At 35.0% G+C, this 22,398-nt stretch overlaps 1 protein-coding gene across 4 annotated transcripts in view; it reads left to right on the top strand.

Moving 5' to 3' along the window:
- The window catches only part of PCNX4 (pecanex 4), a 37,009-nt gene extending 15,513 nt beyond the window's left edge, over positions 1–21,496 (top strand). For 2 of the 4 annotated variants that reach the window (XM_074327407.1, XM_019750779.2), the window contains exons 3-11: positions 4,491–4,670; positions 4,758–5,272; positions 5,528–5,628; positions 5,750–5,872; positions 8,301–8,661; positions 11,162–11,265; positions 14,276–15,309; positions 15,684–15,870; positions 20,429–21,496. In XM_074327407.1, coding sequence (XP_074183508.1) covers positions 4,491–4,670; positions 4,758–5,272; positions 5,528–5,628; positions 5,750–5,872; positions 8,301–8,661; positions 11,162–11,265; positions 14,276–15,309; positions 15,684–15,870; positions 20,429–20,680 — 2,857 coding nt within the window. In that variant the 3' untranslated portion in view covers positions 20,681–21,496. Of the gene's footprint in view, positions 1–4,490; positions 4,671–4,757; positions 5,273–5,527; positions 5,629–5,749; positions 5,873–8,300; positions 8,662–11,161; positions 11,266–14,275; positions 15,310–15,683; positions 15,871–16,708; positions 17,923–20,428 lie in introns of those variants that run through there. The other 2 variants (XM_019750781.2, XM_074327408.1) reach the window with 2 other exon arrangements.
- The last annotated feature ends 902 nt before the right edge of the window (positions 21,497–22,398 follow it).

Here is a 22,398-nt window from a genome sequence, read left to right as displayed (position 1 = left end):
ATAATGCCACTGTGATCACAGGCTTCAGGCCTCCAGAACTGTGAGGAATAAATTTATGTTATTTAAGCCACCCAGTCTGCAGTATTTTGTTATGACAGATCAAGCTGACTAAGACTGTCATACCAAGAGGTGAGGATGCTCCTGTAACAAATACCCTAAAAGTGTAGAAGCAGCTTTGGAACTGGGTAGTAGGTGGAGGATAGAAAAGTTTTGAGGTACATGCTAGAAATATGAACATTAAGGCAATTCTGGTGAAGTCTCAGACACAAATGAGAACATGTTATTAGAAACTGGAGGAAGGGCAACCCTTGTGGCAAATAACTTGGATATACCATTTTCTGATGCTTTGTGGAGGGTAGAACTTGAGAGTGATAAAATTGGATATATATCTGATAAAATAAGCAAAATAAGCAAAGTGGTGAAGGAACAGCTTGATTCCTCCTAACTGCTTATAGTAAAATACAAAAAGAGAGAGATAGATTGAAGGAATTGCTAAGCAAAAAGGAACCAGAACATGAAGATTTGGAAAATTTTGGGCCTATTCATATTGCAAAAAATGAGAAAGCATGTTCTAAAGAGAATACCAAGGATGTGGCTGGACTACTACCAGACAAAGAGTTTATGGGATTACATGAGTAGAAACACTGCCAGTTTGAACTAAAGGGGACTGAGGTAAGATGAAATGAATAAAGGTTGTTAGATTTGGCAGGGTGGGGATGATAGACCTATTTGGCTGTAAACGTACACTGTTCTTTAAGAAGAGGGAAAAATGATCCCAAAAGTAATTCAGAGATTATCAGGACTACTGCCTCAGTTTCACAAACTAGAAGGCCACTGCTGGAAGCCTTGGGCTGGTACAGCCCTGCAGAGCCATGGGGGTAGGGCGCCCAACTAGAGCTGTTTGGGGGATGTTGCCATTCTGGGGGCCTAAGGGGCAGAGGATAGAACCGAAGAGGATCATTCTCCAGCCTTAAGAGCAAATGGGATTTGGACCCCATCATCCTTTCCTTCATTCCTGCTTCTCCTTTTAAAATAAGACTATCCTATGCCTGTCCCATCATTATATTTTGGAAGTAAATATTATAACTTGTCTGATTTCATAGGTTCACAGCTGGAGAGGAATTTTGCCTGAGGATAAATGGTACCTTAAGTCTTACCTATATCTGATTTAGATGGAACTTTGGATGTTAGAACTGATGCTGGAATGAGTTAAGACTTTTGGGGCTCTTGGGATGGAATTAATGTATTTTGCATATAAGAAGAACATGAATTTGGGAGACCAGGCGGAATGTTAAAGACTGAATATATGTGTCCCCTCATTCATGTGTTGAAGCCCTAGCCCCGAATGTGATGGTGTTTGGAGATGGGGCCTTTGGGAGGTGATTAGGTCATCAGGTTGGCCCGAGTCTGAAAGGATTAGAGCCCTTTTAAGGAGTGACACCAGAGACCCTTATCCTTCTGCCTTGTGAGGATGCACTGAGAAGCTGGCCGTCTGCAAGCCAGGAAGACAGTTCTCACTAGAAACCCACCATGAAGGCACTCTTATCTCATACTTTCTGCTCCCAGACCTGGGAGAAATTTCTATTGTTTGAGCCTCCTAGTCTCTGGTATTTTGTTATGGCAGCCCAAAATAAAACAAGGCATTTCAAAATATTTAGCCAGTTTGTGTACTGAAACTGACCTATTCTTAGATGTCTGCTATTCCTTAATTCTTAGTCTCCTCTCATTGTGCTACATTTACAGACCATTGGACACTATAATACCCTTGTAGTTCTTCCCCTAATTTAATGTGCAAGGGGAGAATTACTTTATGAGAAATTCATTTATATTGGTTTCTTAGTACCACTACCATTTACTAACTATAAAATATATTAGTTAAATGGTTGATTTTGAAAATTTAGCAATAAAGTTGAGTTTAAATGTATGTATATACATTTGACCTCTTTTAAATGATTTAAGTTTATAGGATTATTATTTTCAGAATACAGATTAAGTTACTATATGACTGTGCCTTTTCTGAAATCAGAAATTATATACCTGCTATAATACATCTTTGCATGTAAAATGATGCCCTAGGTTCTTCATTAAAAGAAAATCTCAGACAGCTAATTTAAAATTTGGTTACCTTGACTTTATGCAGTACTCATTTCTAAATAAAAGAGCATAAAATGTTTTTACTACATTGTAGTTGGATTTAATATACAGTTTGATAATTACAAAGAAAAATTTTAACTGTAAAAAGACAAAAGCAGTATTCAAATCTACTTTTTCAAATGACATTTTTGTGTAGAAAAATTACCTCACACTTCACTTTTAGAAAATGTTTAGCTTCTGATTAACAAACTAATAAAGAATCAAAATGATCTTTATACAGTAGGTATGATACTGCAGATAGATAATATATGAAATATGTGTACTTCAAATTTGGACAGTTGTCAAATATATCAAATTGTGTTTTAATTTTATTTCAGAGAATGTGAACGTTGAAGAGATGAGTTCCACAGTGTTGTCATTTTTTTCTCTTTTCCCATTCTTTATTCTACCCAGTACAGTTGTATGTCAATAACTTAAATGACTTTTCAGTGCAGTTTTATCAAAGATGAGTGTTAAATCTACGATGCTTTGTTCATAGACTCTAAGGAATTGTTTGAATGGATGATGCATATTTACATCATCTTAACCACTATAAAAAAAATATATTTTTTTCTGGGCATGTGGATCATAGCAAGTGTGTAGAAGTTGAAATACCTTTATGGGTATTCTATTCAAAACAAAGTGTTTTTTCTTGAGGGCTTAGATTTTTTGCTGTACAAAGTTCCTGTTATATCAGAAACATTAGAAGTTAAACATTTTTTTTATATAAAAGAATTAACCACAATAATCATCTATTGTGCTGAGTAATATACTCAGGAAAGTAACCAGTGTTTGGTTACTTCAGTTACAGATCCTTATATTTATTTATGATATCCTGGGATATAAATATTTTTCTGTGCCATTGCTTATCATTTACGTTAAGAACAAAAATATTTGGGTAGTAAATGGAATGTGGGTAAAATATTTCTTGAGTACATTATTTTTACACAAATTATCTTATCCTTGAATATGTTAACAAGAGAAGTGTTGTCTTTAAAAAGAAAAAAAGCTATACAAATCTGCATGTTTTCCTTGACCTCCTGTGGCTTATTGTGTGTGATTTGATTTTCTTTGCTTCTTCAGTGTTTTCTTCACAGAAAGAAATGAATTTTATTTTAAAACCATACTACAGAAAGTATTGTCTTCTAATTTAGCATCACATTGTTAACCTTGTGTGCACTAATTCTCTGCTTATAAAAATTTGAAGGACATACATTATGAGACAGCGCATTAGCTGGCATAGTCCTGGTGTGTGTGTGAGCAAACACATTATGTCATTATTATATCCATACTTGCTATACATTTGCTTCTGGACTGTTAACATACACTTAAGTATGTTATTACAGAAGTCGCCTTTCTCCTTGACTTTGATGTCTAGCAGCTCAGGTATTCAAGTACAATTATGCTATAAATTTTGTTGAGATTTAGTTTTCTCTTTTGAAAGTTACCTCTTGAACTCCATAAGTACTATGACATTGTTAGTTTCCAGACAAGGTATTTGGTTAGCCTCATTCCAAAAAATTAGTAACGTATTGGCAATGTTTATTCTTCTCTTATTAAATTATTTAAAGTCATTTAATGATGTTACATTTAACTGGTCAGTGTTGAGTCAAGAACCAGTTTGTTTACTTAAGAGATGCCATCTCTAATTTTTGAAATTGTGTCCCTACCACTGTATGTACAAAATAGAAACAATATTATAAGTGCTACTAATAGTTAAGTTTCCAGACAAACCCACAGACACACATTCAACTCTAAGGTTGCTAACTTCTGATATTATCTATACAGACTTCAAATTCTGGAACATGGGAGCAAGACAGTGTAGGAGAGAGAAGGAAAAAGGGAAGAGCTTCCTGTCATTGCTAGCTACTAATGTGTGAACAGCAGTAAGGTGTTGGCTTTCTCAAGTTACTTGCAATTTTACATTTAAAAATTTTATACTCTAAAGCATCATTGGTAGAATTTCAGCCAATGTAGTTTAGACATTTAAGGGAGAAATACCTTTTCTCTGGGCTCAGTTTGGTTTTACAGATTCCTAAATTCAATTTTACTTAGAAAAGTATTTTTAATTGCATCTTCCTTCTTTCCACATTTGAATCCACATATTCTCTAAGTGTTAAAATTAGACACAACTGAGTAGGGGTAGTTCCTGGTATAGGGGAAGGACAATAATCACAATTTATGTGTGTTGAGCTCTTGTAAGTTGGGACTAGGACCTTTCTGTAAATGTCCTTTTTAGGGGGATGGTGTGTGGGGTGGGGTGGGGGTGGGGGGTATATGTGTTGTTTTGTTTTTCCTGGGAAGATCCTCTTATATATATTATTTCTTATGATGTAATTGTTTTCTTTTTCCTGCAGGTTTATGGTAAATGTACCAGCTCTAGAACAAATGAATCAGATTTTACACATTCTGTTTATATTTTTACCTTTTCTGTGGGCACTCGGCACTCTGCCCCCGCCCGATGCACTTTTCTTATGGGCAATGGAGCAGGTTTTAGAGTTTGGCCTTGGAGGCTCATCTATGTCAACCCATCCACGGTAATTATTTCAAATATTTAAGTTATACGTAATGTATTCATAAAGAATTTTTTTTCTTTTCAAGCAAATTTTCTTTCTTCTCTGCAGGTTATTAATAATGTTCATCGTTTCTGCTGGAACGGCTATAACGTCATATTTCATTCCCAGTTCTGTTGGAGTGGTTCTTTTCATGACTGGACTTGGGTTCCTACTAAGTCTTAACCTAAGTGAGATGGGTTTTGTCTTCAAACGCAGTGTAACCAGACACAGAGTTGGAACCAAATCTAAGGCCTTACCCAGTGGTTCAGAAAAACAACTTACTTGGAAGGAATGCCTTTTCTACATCATGATATTAGTCTTGGCTCTCTTAGAAAGTATTTTGCTGCATCACTTTGCTTGTTGCTCACAGATTTCTAAAAACAGTCCCCAAGCTATTGTTGGCTATATTTTGATGGTATTACTTATAACACTATGGATACTTAGAGAAATTCAGAGTGTCTATATCTTTGGAATTTTCCGAAACCCTTTCTATCCAAAGGATGTGCAAACTGTGACATTATTCTTAGAGAAGCAAGCAAGGCTCATGAAGATTGGTGTTGTCAGACGGATTTTGCTAAATCTAGGTAGGAAGGTAAAATCTACTAACCTTGTGTTATATCTGTGAAGTGTACAGAAATATGAAATTCCCACATTTGTGTAATACTATACTTCATACAGTGTTTATTCTTTTATGGTTTGGTTTGTTCGTTTATTAGGATTTTTTGTTTTTAGTTACTTGCTTAAATGTACATTAATAAAACCTCATATTGGCCAAAATAAAATATTATAGAAGGGGTTACTTTGCCTTAATTAGATTTGTCTTTTTCTGTTTGTCTTAGTGTCACCTTTTGCTATGATAGCATTTCTTTCACTGGACAGTTCCTTACAAGGGCTGCACTCTGTGTCTGTCTCCATTGGATTCACAAGAGCTTTTAGAATGGTAATCCTAACATGCATTTAAGAATATTTTCCTATTCCTAAATTTAATTGTGCTTTTGTTTACTCTGTTTATCTAGATTATCAAATTCTACTTAATAAAGTAGGTAATTTGTGTATGGCAGGTATGGCAGAATACAGAAAATGCTTTATTGGAGACAGTCATTGTATCAGCAGTGCACTTGTTGACCTCCAGTACAGATGTATGGTGGAACAGAAGCCTGGATACAGGAATCAGACTCTTACTGGTAAATGTCTTTTTTAACAGCTTCATTGAGATGTATTTCATGTACCATAATCTTACGCACTTAAAGTGTGTAGTTCAGTGGTATATATTCAGAATTTCACAATCTAATTTAGAAAAATTTTAACACCCCAAAAAGATATCTCATATGCATTAGTAGTCATTCCCCATTCCTACTCTCCATCCCATCCAGCCCCAGCAGCCATTAATCTACTACTTTCTGTCTCTGTGGATTTGCTTGTTTTGGGCATTTCACATGAATGGAATTATGTAGTCTTTTACATCTGGCTTCTCACTTACCTGTTTTCAAGGTTCACCCATATTGTAGCATGTATCAGTATTTTATTCTTTCTTATTATATTCTTCCTGATGTTATAAATGGTATTGTTCCTTAACTCATTTTCTTGGCCTGTTTATTGCTATGGTATAGAATACAATTGATTTTTAAAATATTAATCTTGTATCCTGAAATCCCACTACACTCCTTTATTAATTCTAATAGATTTTTAGGTTTCTTAGGATGTTCCTGTATATAAGATTATGTCATCTGCAAATTAGAAATAGTAAAGGTAGTTTCACTTCTTTCTTTCCAACCTATATGTCTTCCATTTATTTTTCTTACCTAATTGCCCTGGCTAGGACCTCTAGTATAATGCTGAATAGAAAAGGTAAGAATGGACATCCTATGAGGAAAGCAACCAGTCTTTCGCCATTAAGTTGATGTCAGTCTTTTACCATTAAATATATCAACTATTGGTTTTTCATACATACTCTTTATCGAGTTGAAGAAATTTCATTCTATTCCTAGTTAAGTCTTTATCATGAAGATCGTTGGATTTTGTCAAGTGCTTTTTCTGTGTCTGTTGAAATGGTCATGTGGTTTGGGTCCTTTAATCTATTAACATGGTATAATACATAGATTTTTGGTTATTAAACCAACTTTGCATTACTGGAATAAATCTCACTTTGTCATGCTGTATAATCCTGTTTATGTGTTGCAGGATTTGGCTGGCTAGTATTTTGTTGAGCGTTTTTATGTGAGATATATACATATCTGTGTTTGTGTGTGTATGACAAGATATATATATGTAGCTTTTCTTGTCATGTCTTTGGTTTATGGTTTAGATATTATAATAGCACTGACCTCATAAAATGATTTGGGAATTTCATATTAATTATTCTTAAATGTTTTGCAGTATTCAGTATGTATCATAAATATTTTGTAGCATGAAAGCCATCTGAGCCTCAACTTTTCTGTATGGGTAGCTTTTAAATTACTAACTCAATTTCTTTACTTGTTATAGGTCTATCCTGATTTTCTGTTTCTTGAGTTGGTTTCAGTAATTTATGTCTTTTTGGAAACTTGTCAGGCTTATCTAAGTGATTTAATTTATTTGCATATGGTTGCTCATGGTATTCTCTTATAATCCTTTTTATTTTTTTCTGTAAGATGTTAATGTTACATCTTTCTTTCTTGATTTAATTAATTTGAGTCTTCTCTTTTTTTTATTGGTAGATCTAGCTAAACACTTGTCAGTTTTGTTGATCTCAAATAAACAGTTTTTGGTTTCATTGCTTTTCTCAGTTTTTCTATTCTCTATTTTATTAATTTCCACTTTAATCTTTATTATTTCCTTCCTTCTGCTCACTTGAGTTTTAGTTTGCTCTTTGTTTTCTTATTTCTCCAGTTTCCTTAAGGTGGGAGATTAGGTTATTAAGATCTTTCTTCTCTTTTAATGTAGGCATTTAAAGCTATAAATTTCCTTCTGAGCACTGTTTTAGCTGTATCACAAGTTTTGGTATGTTGTGTTTTTGTTTCATCATCTCAAACTATTTTCTTGTTTATCTTGTGATTTGTTTTCTTTGACCCATTGTTTATTTAGGAATATGTCTTTTTAATGTTCAAATTTCTTTCTATTGTTGATTTAATTCTATTTTGGGTGAAAAACATACTGTACATGATTTATATGAACATACTTAGTATGATTTCAATCTATTGAGGTTTGTCTTATGGCATGACTTCTCTTTCTTAATCTGTAAAATACTCTCTAAAATAGGGATAAATTAAGGGTAGTTGCTTAATTATTTACCACTTTTAGCCCTCCTGACTTAGCAAGCATGTCATATGAAGCTTAGTCAATCTTAAGGTACAGATAACACTCTGTGAGCTCTCTTTGTACTACTTTTTTTTTTTTAAGGAAGCCCAAACTTTGATAAAGGTGGTCTCATTTATTAATTGTGAAGTTGGAGAAAATTATAACAAAGAATCTCAAAGGTTATTTCCTCAAAAATATTGAGGCAATAATAAAATTACACAGTTTTCCTTTTATGATCTTGAAAATTCATGAAATGAATAGAGAATAAGAAAAAAAGATCATATTTAAGAATAAAAAAGATTCTTTAAGAATAAAAACAATTTTATGTCTCCACAGGTTGGTATCATCCATGATCGTCTGATTCAATTCATCTCTAAATTACAGTTTGCTGTGACTGTACTTTTGGCATCATGGATGGAGAAAACCCGTAGAAAATCAACCACCACTTTATGTATACTCAACATTGTCTTCTCTCCCTTCGTGTTGGTCGTCATAGCTTTTTCTACACTACTCTCTTCTCCTTTACTCCCCCTCTTCACCCTTCCTTTGTTCTTGGTGGGGTTTCCCCGACCTACTCAGAGTTGGCCAGGAGTAGTGGGCACTGCAGCCTGCGTGTGTGCAGATACTGTCTACTACTACCAGATGGTCCCAGGTTTGACCACTGCACTGCAATCTGCAATGGTAGCTGGAAGTTTAGGTAAGTAAATGGGTTTGTGCTTAAGAAATCCTCATTAACGTATTTAAAGTACAAAAAAATGAACCCACAGAAACAGCCTTTTTTGATCCAAGCATTTTAAAGATTCTAATACTTTGATTGTAGGCAGAAAGACTAAATGTGAAATAGAAGTATATCTCCTGCTCTTTATTTTGATATAAATGAAGTTATAAAAGAAAAATACTAAGGGAAAATTTCATTAAGGCGATTTGACAATTTTTAGAAAACATTTTCTTGAATAAAATCAGGTTATAGTCCCACCATTGAAACATGAAAACACGTTATCTCCCAAATTTTCCATGATTTTATAATGAGTTCATATCAAGTAGATACAATATCTTAAAACAGAGAGTGAAAACTAGGTTTATATAATATCAGATTGAAGAGCTTAAGGGAGTTTGTTCATATCTTATTAGTTATTGTATAGCAACTTCAGCAGTCTGACAAGATTACAGAACAAGATAACATAAAAGCTTTGGTCATTGATCAGTGGGCTCCCAAAATGAAATGCCATGCAAATTAGTGAGATTTTTGATGAGAATGAACTAATTATATGATAATTATAATTTTATAATTTCATCATACGCTAACTGCAAATTCAACTATATTATACTTCTTAAGGTTGGTTTTAGAAATGGCATAAGCGCATTACAATAGTGTATTGTCTCCTGCCATATGCCTTAGCCCGAAATGTGTTTTAGAAATGTCTCATGACTTCCTAGCAAACTGATGCAAGGCAGAGTAACAATTTAAAATTAGAATTTGAATGAAATATTTACTTGGGTTGAACTTTTCTATTTATCTATGATTTTGTTAGATAATATATAAAAATCTTTATCTTTGTATTATAATTTTTTATGAATAATTATTTTTCTTATAGGAAATATTCTATACTTATTATACTGTTATCCAGTTCCAATTAATCTTTATTACACAATGCTAATGCCACTTTTAAAAATACATGTAAGGTTAAATTCACATATGAAATAAAACTTAGTAATAAAATAGAAATTATGCTTAATTTTCAAATCAATTACACTCAACCAAGAAATGTGTTATAAAGTATTTCCTGGGAAAAAAATGAGGTAACAGTTTACATGCATCTAATTGGCAAAAATGTAAAAAGTCTGACATTACCAAGTACTAATGAGGGTATGGGGAAGAGGAACTCCCAAACCCTGCTGGAAAGTAATATGTAAATTTGTACAACCACCTTAAAGAGTAAATTTGCAGTCTTGTAGTAAAGGTGTACATATCCCATGGTCTAGGGATTCTACTTTTAGAATCCATGATCCAGTGATTCCAATTCTAGAGAAACTCTTACACATCTGTTTTGGGGTCCCTAAGACCATTCCTACCTAGGTTTTATGATTTGTAGAAGGACTCACAGAATTCAACATATAGTAGTTGTACTCACAGCTAAGATATTTTTATAGCAAAAGGATACAGAGCAAACTCAGCAAAGGGAGAAGTCACATGAGATAAAAGAGACTAGATGGAAACTTCTAGGCATCCCCTCCCCCCCAAGTGGAGTCACACAGAATGTGCTTAATTGTGCTTAATTCTCCAGGAACATGTTGTGACAATGTGTGATCTGTTGACTATCAGGGAAGCTTGAGACTCAGAGCCTAGGGTTTTTATTGGGGGATGGTCATGTAGGCCCCCTCTGCTGAGCACGTACCAAAATTCCAGACTCCCAAAAGGAAAGCCAGTGTTCAGTATAAACTATATTGTTTGCACAAACAGTTTAGACACAAGAGGCTCTATCAGTTAGCATGGTGAGAATGCTCCTGAAGTACAAGTTCTCAGATGCCAGTCAACAGCTGACTTTGTAAGCAGGCCTTTCAAAGGATAGCAGTCGATTCTGCTATGTTAACTCTTTCCTGTACAAGCAAACTTGCACAAAGATGATTTCTGCAGCATTATTAAAATAGTGAACAACTGGAAGCATACAGTGAGTTCTCAGTGCAGTTACCGTGAATGACTGCAGTTGACATGAACAAATCTGAGATATAATGTTGAGAGAAAAACTAAATTTTAATTTGATCAGCGTGGTAGATAGTACTTTATGTAAATTTTTAACACCATTAAAACATTTTATACACATGTATATAAAAATGTCCACAGTGTTTTAAATAATTAATGTGAAGTTCACTTTTATATACAGTTATTTAATACTTTTCCTAATATATTTAACATGTATTTAGGATTTTATATTGCAGGATCTAATATATTTGTCTGGAAAATATGTGCTTGACTTCTTATGCATTATCACCTGTGGATTTTTTTCTTCCAACTGCTCCTGTAAAGAATTAATTTAATGCCTCCTGATATGCAATGAATAGTTGTTTCTATTCTTGATACAAAGGGAGGGTCAGAGGACTTGTGAATTAGTTCCAAGTGTGTTATCAATTTTGAAGACTCACATGACAAAGTAAAATAACCTTGAACAATTACCTTTTTTTTTTTAAATTTCTTTTAGGTCTCCTCTTACCTGGGTCTCATTATTTGGGCCGTTTTCAGGATCGTTTAATATGGATAATGATTCTAGAACGTGGCTATACTTACTGCTGTATTAACATTAAGGTCAATGAGCATTTAAAACCTCTAATATTTTTATAGTACGTGTGTAAAATTTTACATGTTGTGTACACATCAAACATTTAATAGCTCAATTTGAAAGAGTATTTTTAATGACCTGTGAAAACACCTCGGGATTTTTAAAGCATATTTCAATATGCACATATTGATGGACAGACTAGTGTTGGCTGTGTGATAGAGCCTAATAACAAAATATACCTTCCCTCTTTTCATCCAGTCCTGTTCTTTTTGTCCCTATCTAGTTAAACATCTCAAAAGTGTGACTCAGTAATATTATTTTCACTCCTATTTCATATAAGCATTCTCAATTTTACCTCTCTGCCCCTACCTGCTATGCCCTGTTTTTCGCCTTCCTTTTAGAGGAAAATACCTTATTAGAGTTGCTTATAATCATTACCTCCAGTTTTATTTCTTCCATTCTCTCTTCAACGTATTCTACCTTTTTGACCCTATTGTCTGCCTACTGCTCCACCAAAAACTGCTCTTGTCAAGGTCTCCAGTGACTGTCAGATTGCTAAATCCAGTGATCAATGCTCAGACCCGGTCTTACTTGACCTGTCAGCAGCATTTGACACAATTGATCTCTTCTTTTCGCTTGTTTCACGGGTAAATCCTCCTTGGTCTCTTTTGGTGGTTCATATTCTTTTGCTTGACCTCTTAACATCAGAGAATCCTAGACCCCAGCAGTCCTTGGTGACAATACCATCCTCTGGTTCCTTAGCCCAAAAAACTTTGGGCTTTAGTCCAGTGATATTTGATTCCTGGTTTACTTCTCTACCCCACATCCAATCCAACAAGAATTCCTATTGGCTCTGCCTTTAAGCCATAGCCTATATCCAACCCCTTCTCACTACCCTGGTCTCAGCCACCTTCATCCTTTCCCTGGATAATTGCAGTAGCCTCCTAATTGATCTCCTGCTTCTACCTGTGTCCCCCCATAGTCTATTCTCAACTAGAATGATCTTTAAAATCTAAGTCAGATCGTGCCGCTTCTCTACTCAAAACCCTACAGTGAATCTCTTCTTTCACTCAGAGTAAAACCCAAGGCCCTAAATGGCCAGGCTCCCTCTTTCCTCTTTGGGCTCATTTACTACTTTAACCCTCTCACTCTACTCCAGCCTACTGGCTCTTCCCTCTCCCTGGAACACTCTTTCTTCAAATCCACACAGCTAACTCCTTCACCACCTTTAAGTCTTTCCTCAAATGTCACCTTTCGATGAGGTCTATGGCCATCCTATTTAAAATGACCCTCCCACCCAGCATTCCCAATCCTCCTTGCCTTGCTTTACTTTTCCTTTATTTTCATAGCACTTATACTTTCTAACAAATTATATAATTTACTTACTAGCTTTGTTTTTGATTGCCTGTGTCCTTCTACTCTCTAATGTAAATTCACAAGGTTAAGGATCTTTGCTTTTATTTGGAGTATATAATCTAAGCCCCTGAAACAGAGCCTGGCACATAATAGGGCCTTAATAAATGTTTGCTGAATGAATAGTGAATGAATGAATTTTTTGTCTTAGCACAGATTGGATAAAATTGCTGGTGACTAAAAAGCTATTCCTTTACTCCAGTGGTTCTCAAATTGCAGTTCCCCAGGTTAGTAATATTAATATCTCCTGGGGAACTTGTTAGAAATGGAAATTCTTGGACCCCAGACCTACTCTGGGGGAGGTCTCACCAATCTTTGTTTTAACAAGTCTTCCAAGTGATTCTGACTCACCTAAAGTTTGAAAACCACTGCTCTAGTCTAACCTGTACCAGTAGAAGGCAAAAAAAATCAAGTAAAATTTCGAGGATGTTTTTATTGTTCTATTTTTAAAGTGGTATGGTCTTATAATACCTAATAATGTGGTTCCTTTTATTGGTCTTTTGTGCTCCCTGACATATGTAGTATAAAAACATACCTTTTGGTAGTAGTCTTTTTTTCTTTCTTTTCAATTTTTTTGGACAGAAGCTTGCTTAGCTATACCATCTACTAACATTTATATAATGCCTTGAAGTTTACAAAGCACTTTCATTGCTTACTTTACTCTTCACAACCCTGTGTGCCAGGATTATTTTTCTTTGAAAGAGAAGGAAAAGGAATCTCAGAGAGGTTATGTGACCTACTCAGGGTTGTGGACTAGTATCTGGTAGAGCCATGATTTAAAATGGATTCTGATGTCATATTTCATGTCCTCTCCATGGATCGTAATACAACCTGACAGGATTACCTTTTATTAAAGGCACTGATAGTTTTGTAAAAATGTATAAATAAACAATAGTAGTAATAAATAGGGACATGGTACATCCTCTTCAAGTGATTCCTTCCAGGACCATAATCAAAATGTGTTTAAAATTCATATAAGAATATTCACAATATTCTTTTGTTCAACATATATTTTTGCATAGCTACAAAGTGCCATGTAGAACTGGTTTAGGCACTGCAGATATAGTAATAACCTAAAGAGAGATGCTTTATGGAGTTTACATTGTAGTTGGTAGAAACAGACAATAATCAAATACATAAATCTGTATTTTTATTATTATTATATTATAGTAAAAAAACTATGCATATCCATACAATAGAATAATGCTCTCACATAAACTAGGATGGAAAGGATACTAAACTGCTGGGCATATTATATAATTCCAATTTTACCTTTTTCTCCAAAATTTTTTATCATTTAAAAAAGTTTTTAATAAGGATGACTACAAATACAGTCTTTTAAAATTATGATCATAGTCAATAAAATTGTTTTGTTAATTTCTAGTGGAATTTCTATAATTTCTTTTGAAATAGTGGGGTTATTTTTTATCTCTGTATCCAACATCAGATATGTTAAGTGCCATTAAGTTTGACTTAAGGTGTAGCTCTTGAGCTAGAGAAAATTTTTACATTTTTTGGTATTTTTATTTTGAGAATCTAATCCAGGGACATTTACAAAACTCATCGCTTTTCTTTGTGTAATAAGTGATCATAAACTTGAGTACTTTTTAATTTCCTCTTTAGGGGTTAGAATTACAAGAGACATCCTGTCACACTGCTGAAGCTCGAAGAGTTGATGAAGTTTTTGAAGATGCCTTTGAACAAGAATATACAAGAATATGTTCTATTAATGAACACTTTGGAAATGTCTTGACGCCCTGTACTGTTTTGCCTGTGAAACTCTATTCTGATGCGAAGAATGTCCTATCTGGCATAATAGATTCTCATGATAATTTAAGAGAATTTAAAGGTGACCTTGTTAAAGTACTTTTGTGGATACTTGTGCAGTACTGCTCCAGAAGGTCCAACATGCAAGAGAATGTTCACAAAACTGAAAATAAAGGGAAAGCATCTCTAATAATCCTGCCTGCTTTGAATACTTCACCACAAACCCAATCCCCAGATGACACAGATAGTTTAAATTCAGAAATTTCAAATAACTGGTCTGATGATATTTTTGGTGATGAGCCAACCACCAAAAAAGGAAAGGAAGAAAAAGATCAGTTGAAAGTTTTGCAAAGTATAAATTTGCCTATTCCAGGATCAGTAGAATCACAGAGTGTTGATGATCATTCTACAGGCAAAGTTCCTGAAAATAGTGTTCACAAAGCAGTTCTATTGGGATATCCTGCTGTTGACAAAGGAAAACAGGAAGACATGGTGTATATTCCTCTCACGGAGTTCAGGTGTTCTCATTCTCATTTGTTAAGCTTACCTGAAGAGTGGATGTCTAACTGTTTGCCTAATTCCAAAATGAGGGAGATGAGCTCATTATTTCCAGAAGAATGGTATCAATTTGTCTTAAGGCAGTTGGAATGTTTTCATTTGGAAGGCAATGTCCCAAATGTACTGGAAGAAATTGCAAAGGACACAGTTTTAAAAGACCTTTATGTTCGCGCAGTAATGACTTGTTATTTTAGTTTATTTGGAGTAGATAATACGGACCCTAGTCCTAGTCATATACTGAGAGTTTACAATGGTGTTTTGCCTTGGTCTGTTGCCTTGGATTGGCTGACGGAAAAGCCAGAACTGTTTCAGTTAGCACTGAAAGCTTTCAGGTAATTCATTTTGATTATATATAAGTTGTAACATTGGCAGAAAAATGTTGATTTTTAAAGTAACCTAGAAGGACATACACCTTCATTTCTAATTTTTAAAAATAATCACTTTTGTAAAAATGAAAAAAATAAATGCTTAGTATGTATTGTGATTATATCAGGAATATACTTTAATTTGTACCTCCTTTTGTTTTCTTTCTGCGGAGAACCTGTTTTTCATGTGGATTCCTTTACTTAAATGCCATCATTTCTTCCTTTCTATCTGAAATACGTATTTATTTTTTCAGTTTAATGTCTTAAAAATATTGATTGAACAAAATCTATTTCTTCTATAAAGTTGATAAAAAATTCTAAAATCTTTCTCCCTTTTTTAGGTATACCCTGAAATTAATGATTGATAAAGCAAGTTTAGGTCCAATAGAAGACTTTCAAGAACTGACTAACTGCCTTGAAGAATATGAAAGTGACTGGTACATTGGTTTGGTATCTGATGAAAAATGGAAGGAAGCAATTTTACAAGAAAAACCATGCTTATTTTCTCTGGGATATGATCCTAATATGGTAAGTTAAAAAAGTGTTTGAACTAAGTGATAGAGATATGACATTCTATGTATAAATACATTAATTAGATTTAAGGCATTCATAATCATCATTTTATGGTCAACAGTTCAATCCTAAAATGACTAATTATTTACTTTTACAAATTTAATAGGAGCCAATTAAAAATGTTGTGTAACCATTATACAATAACTGACCTATAAGATAACCAAGTAAATGTATTTTGCTATTTGACTAAAAGCATTGTATTCCTATGCTAAATTTAAATGTATGAATTATCACTTTAGATTTGACTCCTAGAAGAAAAATTAATTTTTAAGTGCCAAAGTATTTCTTTTGCTGATATCTATACTTTATTTGAAGCATAACTGACCTGTGAAAATTAAGAAAGACTCCAAATAGGGAATAGCTTTTTTAAGATTTAGTACTTGTTCTCATGCATTTAAAATGTCATCGAGTGTGCACAGTGTGAAAGATTCAATGTCATGAGCTTATTATGAGTTCCACATCTGGCATTACAGCCTGAGAAGCTCTGCAGATGTGCTCCCCAATGAAAATGATGAAAGTTATTTTAAAAAAACAACCATTTAAAGTCTTGGAAATGGTCCTAAAAGCATTAGCAAATGAAGAAACATTTATTCAAGAAAATTGACTAAAACCCAGTAAGTACAGTGAAAGGTTGTAGTGTTTGAATCAAGACACATTTTCTTCCACTTCAGTAAGACAGAAACTTTCAGACTGGTATGGCCAAGAATACAGCTCCCTCTCTCCTTACCTCCCAGTTGGGAAAACTGTTTCTCTGAGAGAGGCAGGACTTCAGCATTTCTCATCTTATTCTCAGGTACCTGTTGTGAGGCTAGGTTCTGAGCATGTGTAGTCAAGAACTCCTTTCTGGCCAACTCAACTCTTTGGATAGAGGCTTTAACCTGGACATGTTGCCACTGATAATATTGAGGCCCTGATCACCCTTGCCTATCTGTAAGATGGAGTTTCCATACTGGGAGGGCAAGCCAAGAAGACCTTAGGTAACTGCTCCCCCTCTACCAAGCATTTATATACTAAAGCAAAGGTATCACTCAGAGAAGCAAACAAATACACTAACTCAAAATGGATTAAAGACTTGTACATATGACCTGAAACCATAAAACTCCTAGAAGAAAACAGATGGTAAGCTCCTTGACATAGGTCTTGGTGATGATATTTTGGATTTGACACCAGATATAAAGAACTCATACAACTCAATAGCAAAAAAAACCCTTCCAATTTAAAAATGGGCAGAGGATCTGAATAGACATTCTTCCAAAGAATACATACAGATGGCCAACACATACAGGAAAAGGTGCTCAACATCACTAATCATCAGGGAAATACAAATCAAAACCACAGTGAGCCTCATACCTGTTACATTCTCATCAAAATGAGAGTGACAAGTATTGGCAAGGATGTGAAAAAAATGTAACCCTTGTGCATTATTAGTGGGAATGTTAATTGGTGCAGCCACTACTGAAAACAATATGGAGGGTCCTCAGAAAATAAAAAATAGAATTACCATATGATCAAGCAAATCCATTTATGGGTATTTATCCAAAGGATATGAAAACACTAACTTGAAAGATCTATGGACCCCTATTTTCATTGCAACATTATTTACAATAGCCAGAAGACGGAAAGCAACCTAAGTGTCCATTGATGAATAAGTGGATAAAGAAAATGTATTATACACATGCACACACACATACACAATAGAATACTAGTCTGCCATAAAAAAGAAGGAAATCTTGCCATGTGCAACAACATGGATGGACCTTGAGGACATTATGCTAAGTGTAATAAGACAGAGAAAGACAAGTATCATATGATCTCACTTACATGTGGAATCTAAAATTTTAAAAATAATAACTCATAGATACAGAGAACAAATTGGTGATTGCCAGAGGTGGATTGGGGGGTGGACAAAATAGTTGAACATGGTCAAAAGGTATGTGCTTCCAGTTACAAAATAAGTCTTGGGGATGTAATATACAGCATGGTGACTATGAATAATAATACTGCATTGTACATTTGAAAATTCCTGAGAGTAGATCTTAAAAGTTCTCATCACAAGACAAAACAAAAATTTATAATAGTGTGCTGATGGATATTAACTAGACTTACTGTGATCATTGCATAATATATACAAATATCAGATTATTATGTTGTATACCTGAAACTAATGTAATGTTACATGTCAATTGTATCTCAATTTAAAAATAAAGGAAGGTATGACAATCTCACATCAAATAGAAAAAGAATATCAATACAGATAGAAATGATTTTTTAAAAAATAAAAAGAACCAAATGACAAATTCACTAGACGGAAGCAACAACTGGCATAAGAAAGAATTAGTGAACCAGAATATTCTAGATCAATAGAGATTATGCAAACCAAAGAAGAGAAAGAAAAATAATAAAAGGGAACAGACAGAGAAAGATCCAAGATGGTGGAATAGGTAAACACTGTGCCTGCTTCCTTCTGTGAACACATTGAAATTACACTAGATTAGAGAACAGTCAACCTGGAGAACCACCTGAAGTCTGGCTGAACAGAAGTTTTATAATTAAGGATATGAAGCAGCCACGTCGAGACTGATAGGAGAGGCAGAGACACAGAACAGGCCTCAAACCTCCGTGTGGTGGTTGAGAATCAGGAGGGATATCTCAGCCATGGAGGTTCCCCCCAGAGGGCAAGCGACCCAAGCCCCACACCAGACTTCCCAGCCCGGTGTAGAGGAAGAGGAGCCCCTACAACATCTGGCTGTGAAAAACAGTGGGGATTCTGACCGACCTGGTGAAAAAGAAGGCAGCGGGAAACCTAGCCATCCTTTTAAAGGGGCCATGCAAAGACTCATTTGCTCTCAGGCACTCACCCTGAGCTCCAGCGGAGGGACAGTCACTCAGGAGGCATCAGAGGCATGCGAGGGGGTCAGACTGAGGTGTGTGGCTTTGAGGCAAAGGCTGGAGGACGGTCGCCATTTTCCCTATGTGGGGGTCCTCCCATGTAGCTGTGCACCCAGCAGGCGAACGCCATCTTTCTTGTGTTTAGCCCGCCCCACAGGCCAAATCTGAATCTGATTGGTCTGGTGAGCTCTGCTGCTCTATCCTGCTAACTCATTGGGACCCCGCCCTCCTCGACTCCACCAACTCAGGAGGCCCTTTCTCAGCAATCATCTACCCTTTCCCACAATTGCACTCTTCCTTGAAAAGCTATCAGAGTTCATGGGCTCCATGTGGGCAGCAATTGGCCTCAGATGTGCTCTGAGACTTTTGCTGAGTAGCTCTAGGCTCAGCACTGGCACCAAACCAGAATCTGTATTAACCTGGTGACCACAACTTTTCCCACTCTACTGGAAGACCCTGCCTCACCCAGTATGCCTACCACATGAGTCTTTATCAGCAGCTGAAACTTATGGGAGCCAGCAGGTGGCAGCAGGCCTTGGGGTGTCCTAGCTTTTTGCGAAGCTATTCCAGGCCCGGTACTGGTGGCGGCAGTCCTCAGTTCACAGTGTAGCCTCTCCCATGAGCCTCCAGGTTTAGTACAGGCAGTGAACAACTGTGGATTGCTTTGTAGCTCCTACCAGGTAGTCCCCAGCCAGTCCCTCAAATGATTAAACATAGTGTTACCATATGACTGAGTTACTGTTATTCAACTCTTAGGTATATGCCTAAGAGAAATGAAAACACAGAACCACATTAAAACTTGTATGTGGATGTTTATAGCAGCAGTATTCATAATTACTGAAAAGAGGACATAACCTAACTGTCCATCAACTGATTTCTTAAAATTGTGGTATATCCATACAATGGACTATTATTTGACCATAAAAAGGGACAAAGTACTGATTCTTGCCACAACATGAATGAACGTTGAAAACATGCTAAGTTAAAGAAGCCAGTCACAAAAAACTACATATTATATGATTTATGAAATTTCCAAAATAGGCACATCTATGGAAAGTACATTACTGGTTGTTTAGGACTGGGGGAATGAAGGTATAGGAGTATATTAGCTAAAGAGTACAAGGTTTCTTTTTGAGGTCTTGAAAATAATCTAAAATTGACTGGTTATAGTTGTACATATCTGAACATACCAAAAAAAAACTGTTGAATTGTACATTGTGCATGAATAAATTGTATGGACCATGAATTAATCTCAGTGAAGCTGTTTTTAAAAAGAGCCTATGTGGATTGTCTACTGACTAGTACTTATGACTTATGCATTACTGAGGCCAGGTGGGATGAAGGAATAGAGAAGGAAAGGACAGAAGTAGTGAGATTTTGATGTTTTGTTCATTGAGTGAAATGGCTAAATGGGTGTTTTTCCTCTGATACTTTATTCAGAGTTACGAAATAGAGGTGATTCTTGATTCTGAAGACAAGCAACTCGTGTGTACATTTTAATACACCACTTTCTGTTTAAATTTGCCTCAATACAATGGAATTATTTTCTAAATTTATAAATAAAATATAAAGTCCTGAATATAATCTTTTTTCTCCCCTCCCCCACCCCTTTTATACTTTAAAGGGAGTTTACACTGGGAGAGTACTTACCCTTCAAGAATTATTGATCCAAGTTGGGAAGTTAAATACTGAAGCTGTTAGAGGTCAGTGGGCCAATCTTTCATGGGAACTGCTTTACGCCACAAACGATGATGAGGAACGTTACAGTATACAGGCGCATCCACTACTTTTAAGAAACCTTACAGTACAAGCAGCTGATCCTCCCCTGGGATATCCAATTTATTCTTCAAAACCTGTCCGTATACATTTATATTAGAGCTCATTTTGACTTGTAAATGTATTGTCATCAAATGTCTATTTTTTCATTCTAGAGGAGTGACAGTGTGCTTTCTCATAACTTCACTGAACTTCCTTCTCTCCCGCAAGTCAGATGCTGAGAAAAGCTCAGCTCTATAAAGTTGATTCTCTTAGCTATCTTAATAGTTAAAAAAAAACTAAAAAAAACTTTATGTCCAACATAAAAGTTAGAACTGTTGGCCAATATTTGTGCCCTATGGATTGTGGTAGGCTTTGGTAAATATAAAACATTTAATAAAATTAGATAAATTTTTTAATGCTTTCTTAAATGTGTGACAGGTGACTTGCCTTACAAAAGTCAACAGCTATGTAATTTTCACATACTGAAAAGATATACATATCAGTGTTTTTGAGTAATGATAATGGATGGTATTGAAGGTTAATGTATATATATTTATTTGAAACACAATTTTATAGTATTTTCAAACTGGTGTTTTATTTTAACATTTAACATGGTCTGATTGTTTTTATATAATTGTTCACTTTCTTTTCATATAATTCAAAAACCTTTTAAAAATGTAATAAAATTTTCCAATAAAATATTTTCCAAGTATCCTTTTGATATATGTGAAAGGAAAGGGATTTATCCCATTCACCATTCAACTCACAGGATTAGCAACATTAGAGCAGTCTGAGTATGACTGCTAGAGGCCATTCCATAGATCTGGCTCCTTATGCATTCCTTTTCAACTAAATTTACTGCTTCTGAAGACTTACCCAATAGGACTACTAGTTACTAGTGTCTTCAGATATCTGAACTAAAGGCAGAAAGAGATGGGAGAAAATTTTTTCATAATGTCATTAGGATTTTATTTTCATTATCCAGCTGCATGTGAACTTTTTATAGGTACTTATGAGGATGGACAATGAATGAATCTGCATTACTTGAGACATGGATTTCTTCAACCCCTTACTTTATTTACAATTAAATCTATAGTAGGCTCCTACGTTGGGAATACAGTAATACATCCTCTTCGAAAATGATGGAAATTATTTGAAATGTACTGATGAGATCTTTATTATTATTATTCCATTTATTTAGTATGTGGAACAGTTCAATCCAGCAATGTTTAAGGAAAAACTTTTTGGACTAATTTTCAATTAATGAATTCATGAGATTTGTATGGTAGTCATTTTTTGGGAAGCAATATAGTTATTAAGAAGATAGGCTTTGGCGTTACACCTGAGTTCAGATCTTAGGCTTGTGATTTATACAACTGAGATTTACTAGCTGGACAATTCTATGTATTTTTGTCTGCTATGAACATTTTCTCATACTAAAAACACTCTGTAATTATCAGTTTTAATGACTGTAACACTGATAGATATAACAAATAATGGACATTTTAAGTTGTTTAAAGATTTTCATTATCATAATGCCAAGCCATGCTTTCCCTTTACCTTGCATGCTCCTCAAACCATTCCCATGTCTATTTCATTCATGGCCAAGTTTCCTCATCTTTCATTCACTTGTCAAACCATTCCAGTCTGGATTCCATTTCTACTGTTCCCCCAAATAAAATTATTAAGGTCACTATTTACCTTCATATTGTCAAACCAACTAGTTACTTTTATATTCTCATCTTATTTGTCCTCTAAGTAGCATTTGACGTTTTTGACCATTCCTTGAATCATCTTTTTTTCCCCTTTTGGCCTTCCCTGACACCATATCATCCT

This window comes from Rhinolophus sinicus, linkage group LG03 (genome assembly GCF_036562045.2).
Source record: "Rhinolophus sinicus isolate RSC01 linkage group LG03, ASM3656204v1, whole genome shotgun sequence".
Lineage (NCBI taxonomy): Eukaryota > Metazoa > Chordata > Mammalia > Chiroptera > Rhinolophidae > Rhinolophus > Rhinolophus sinicus.
The sequence above is the reverse complement of the archived record's forward strand: the minus strand, read 5'-3'. Positions and strand labels throughout refer to the sequence as shown.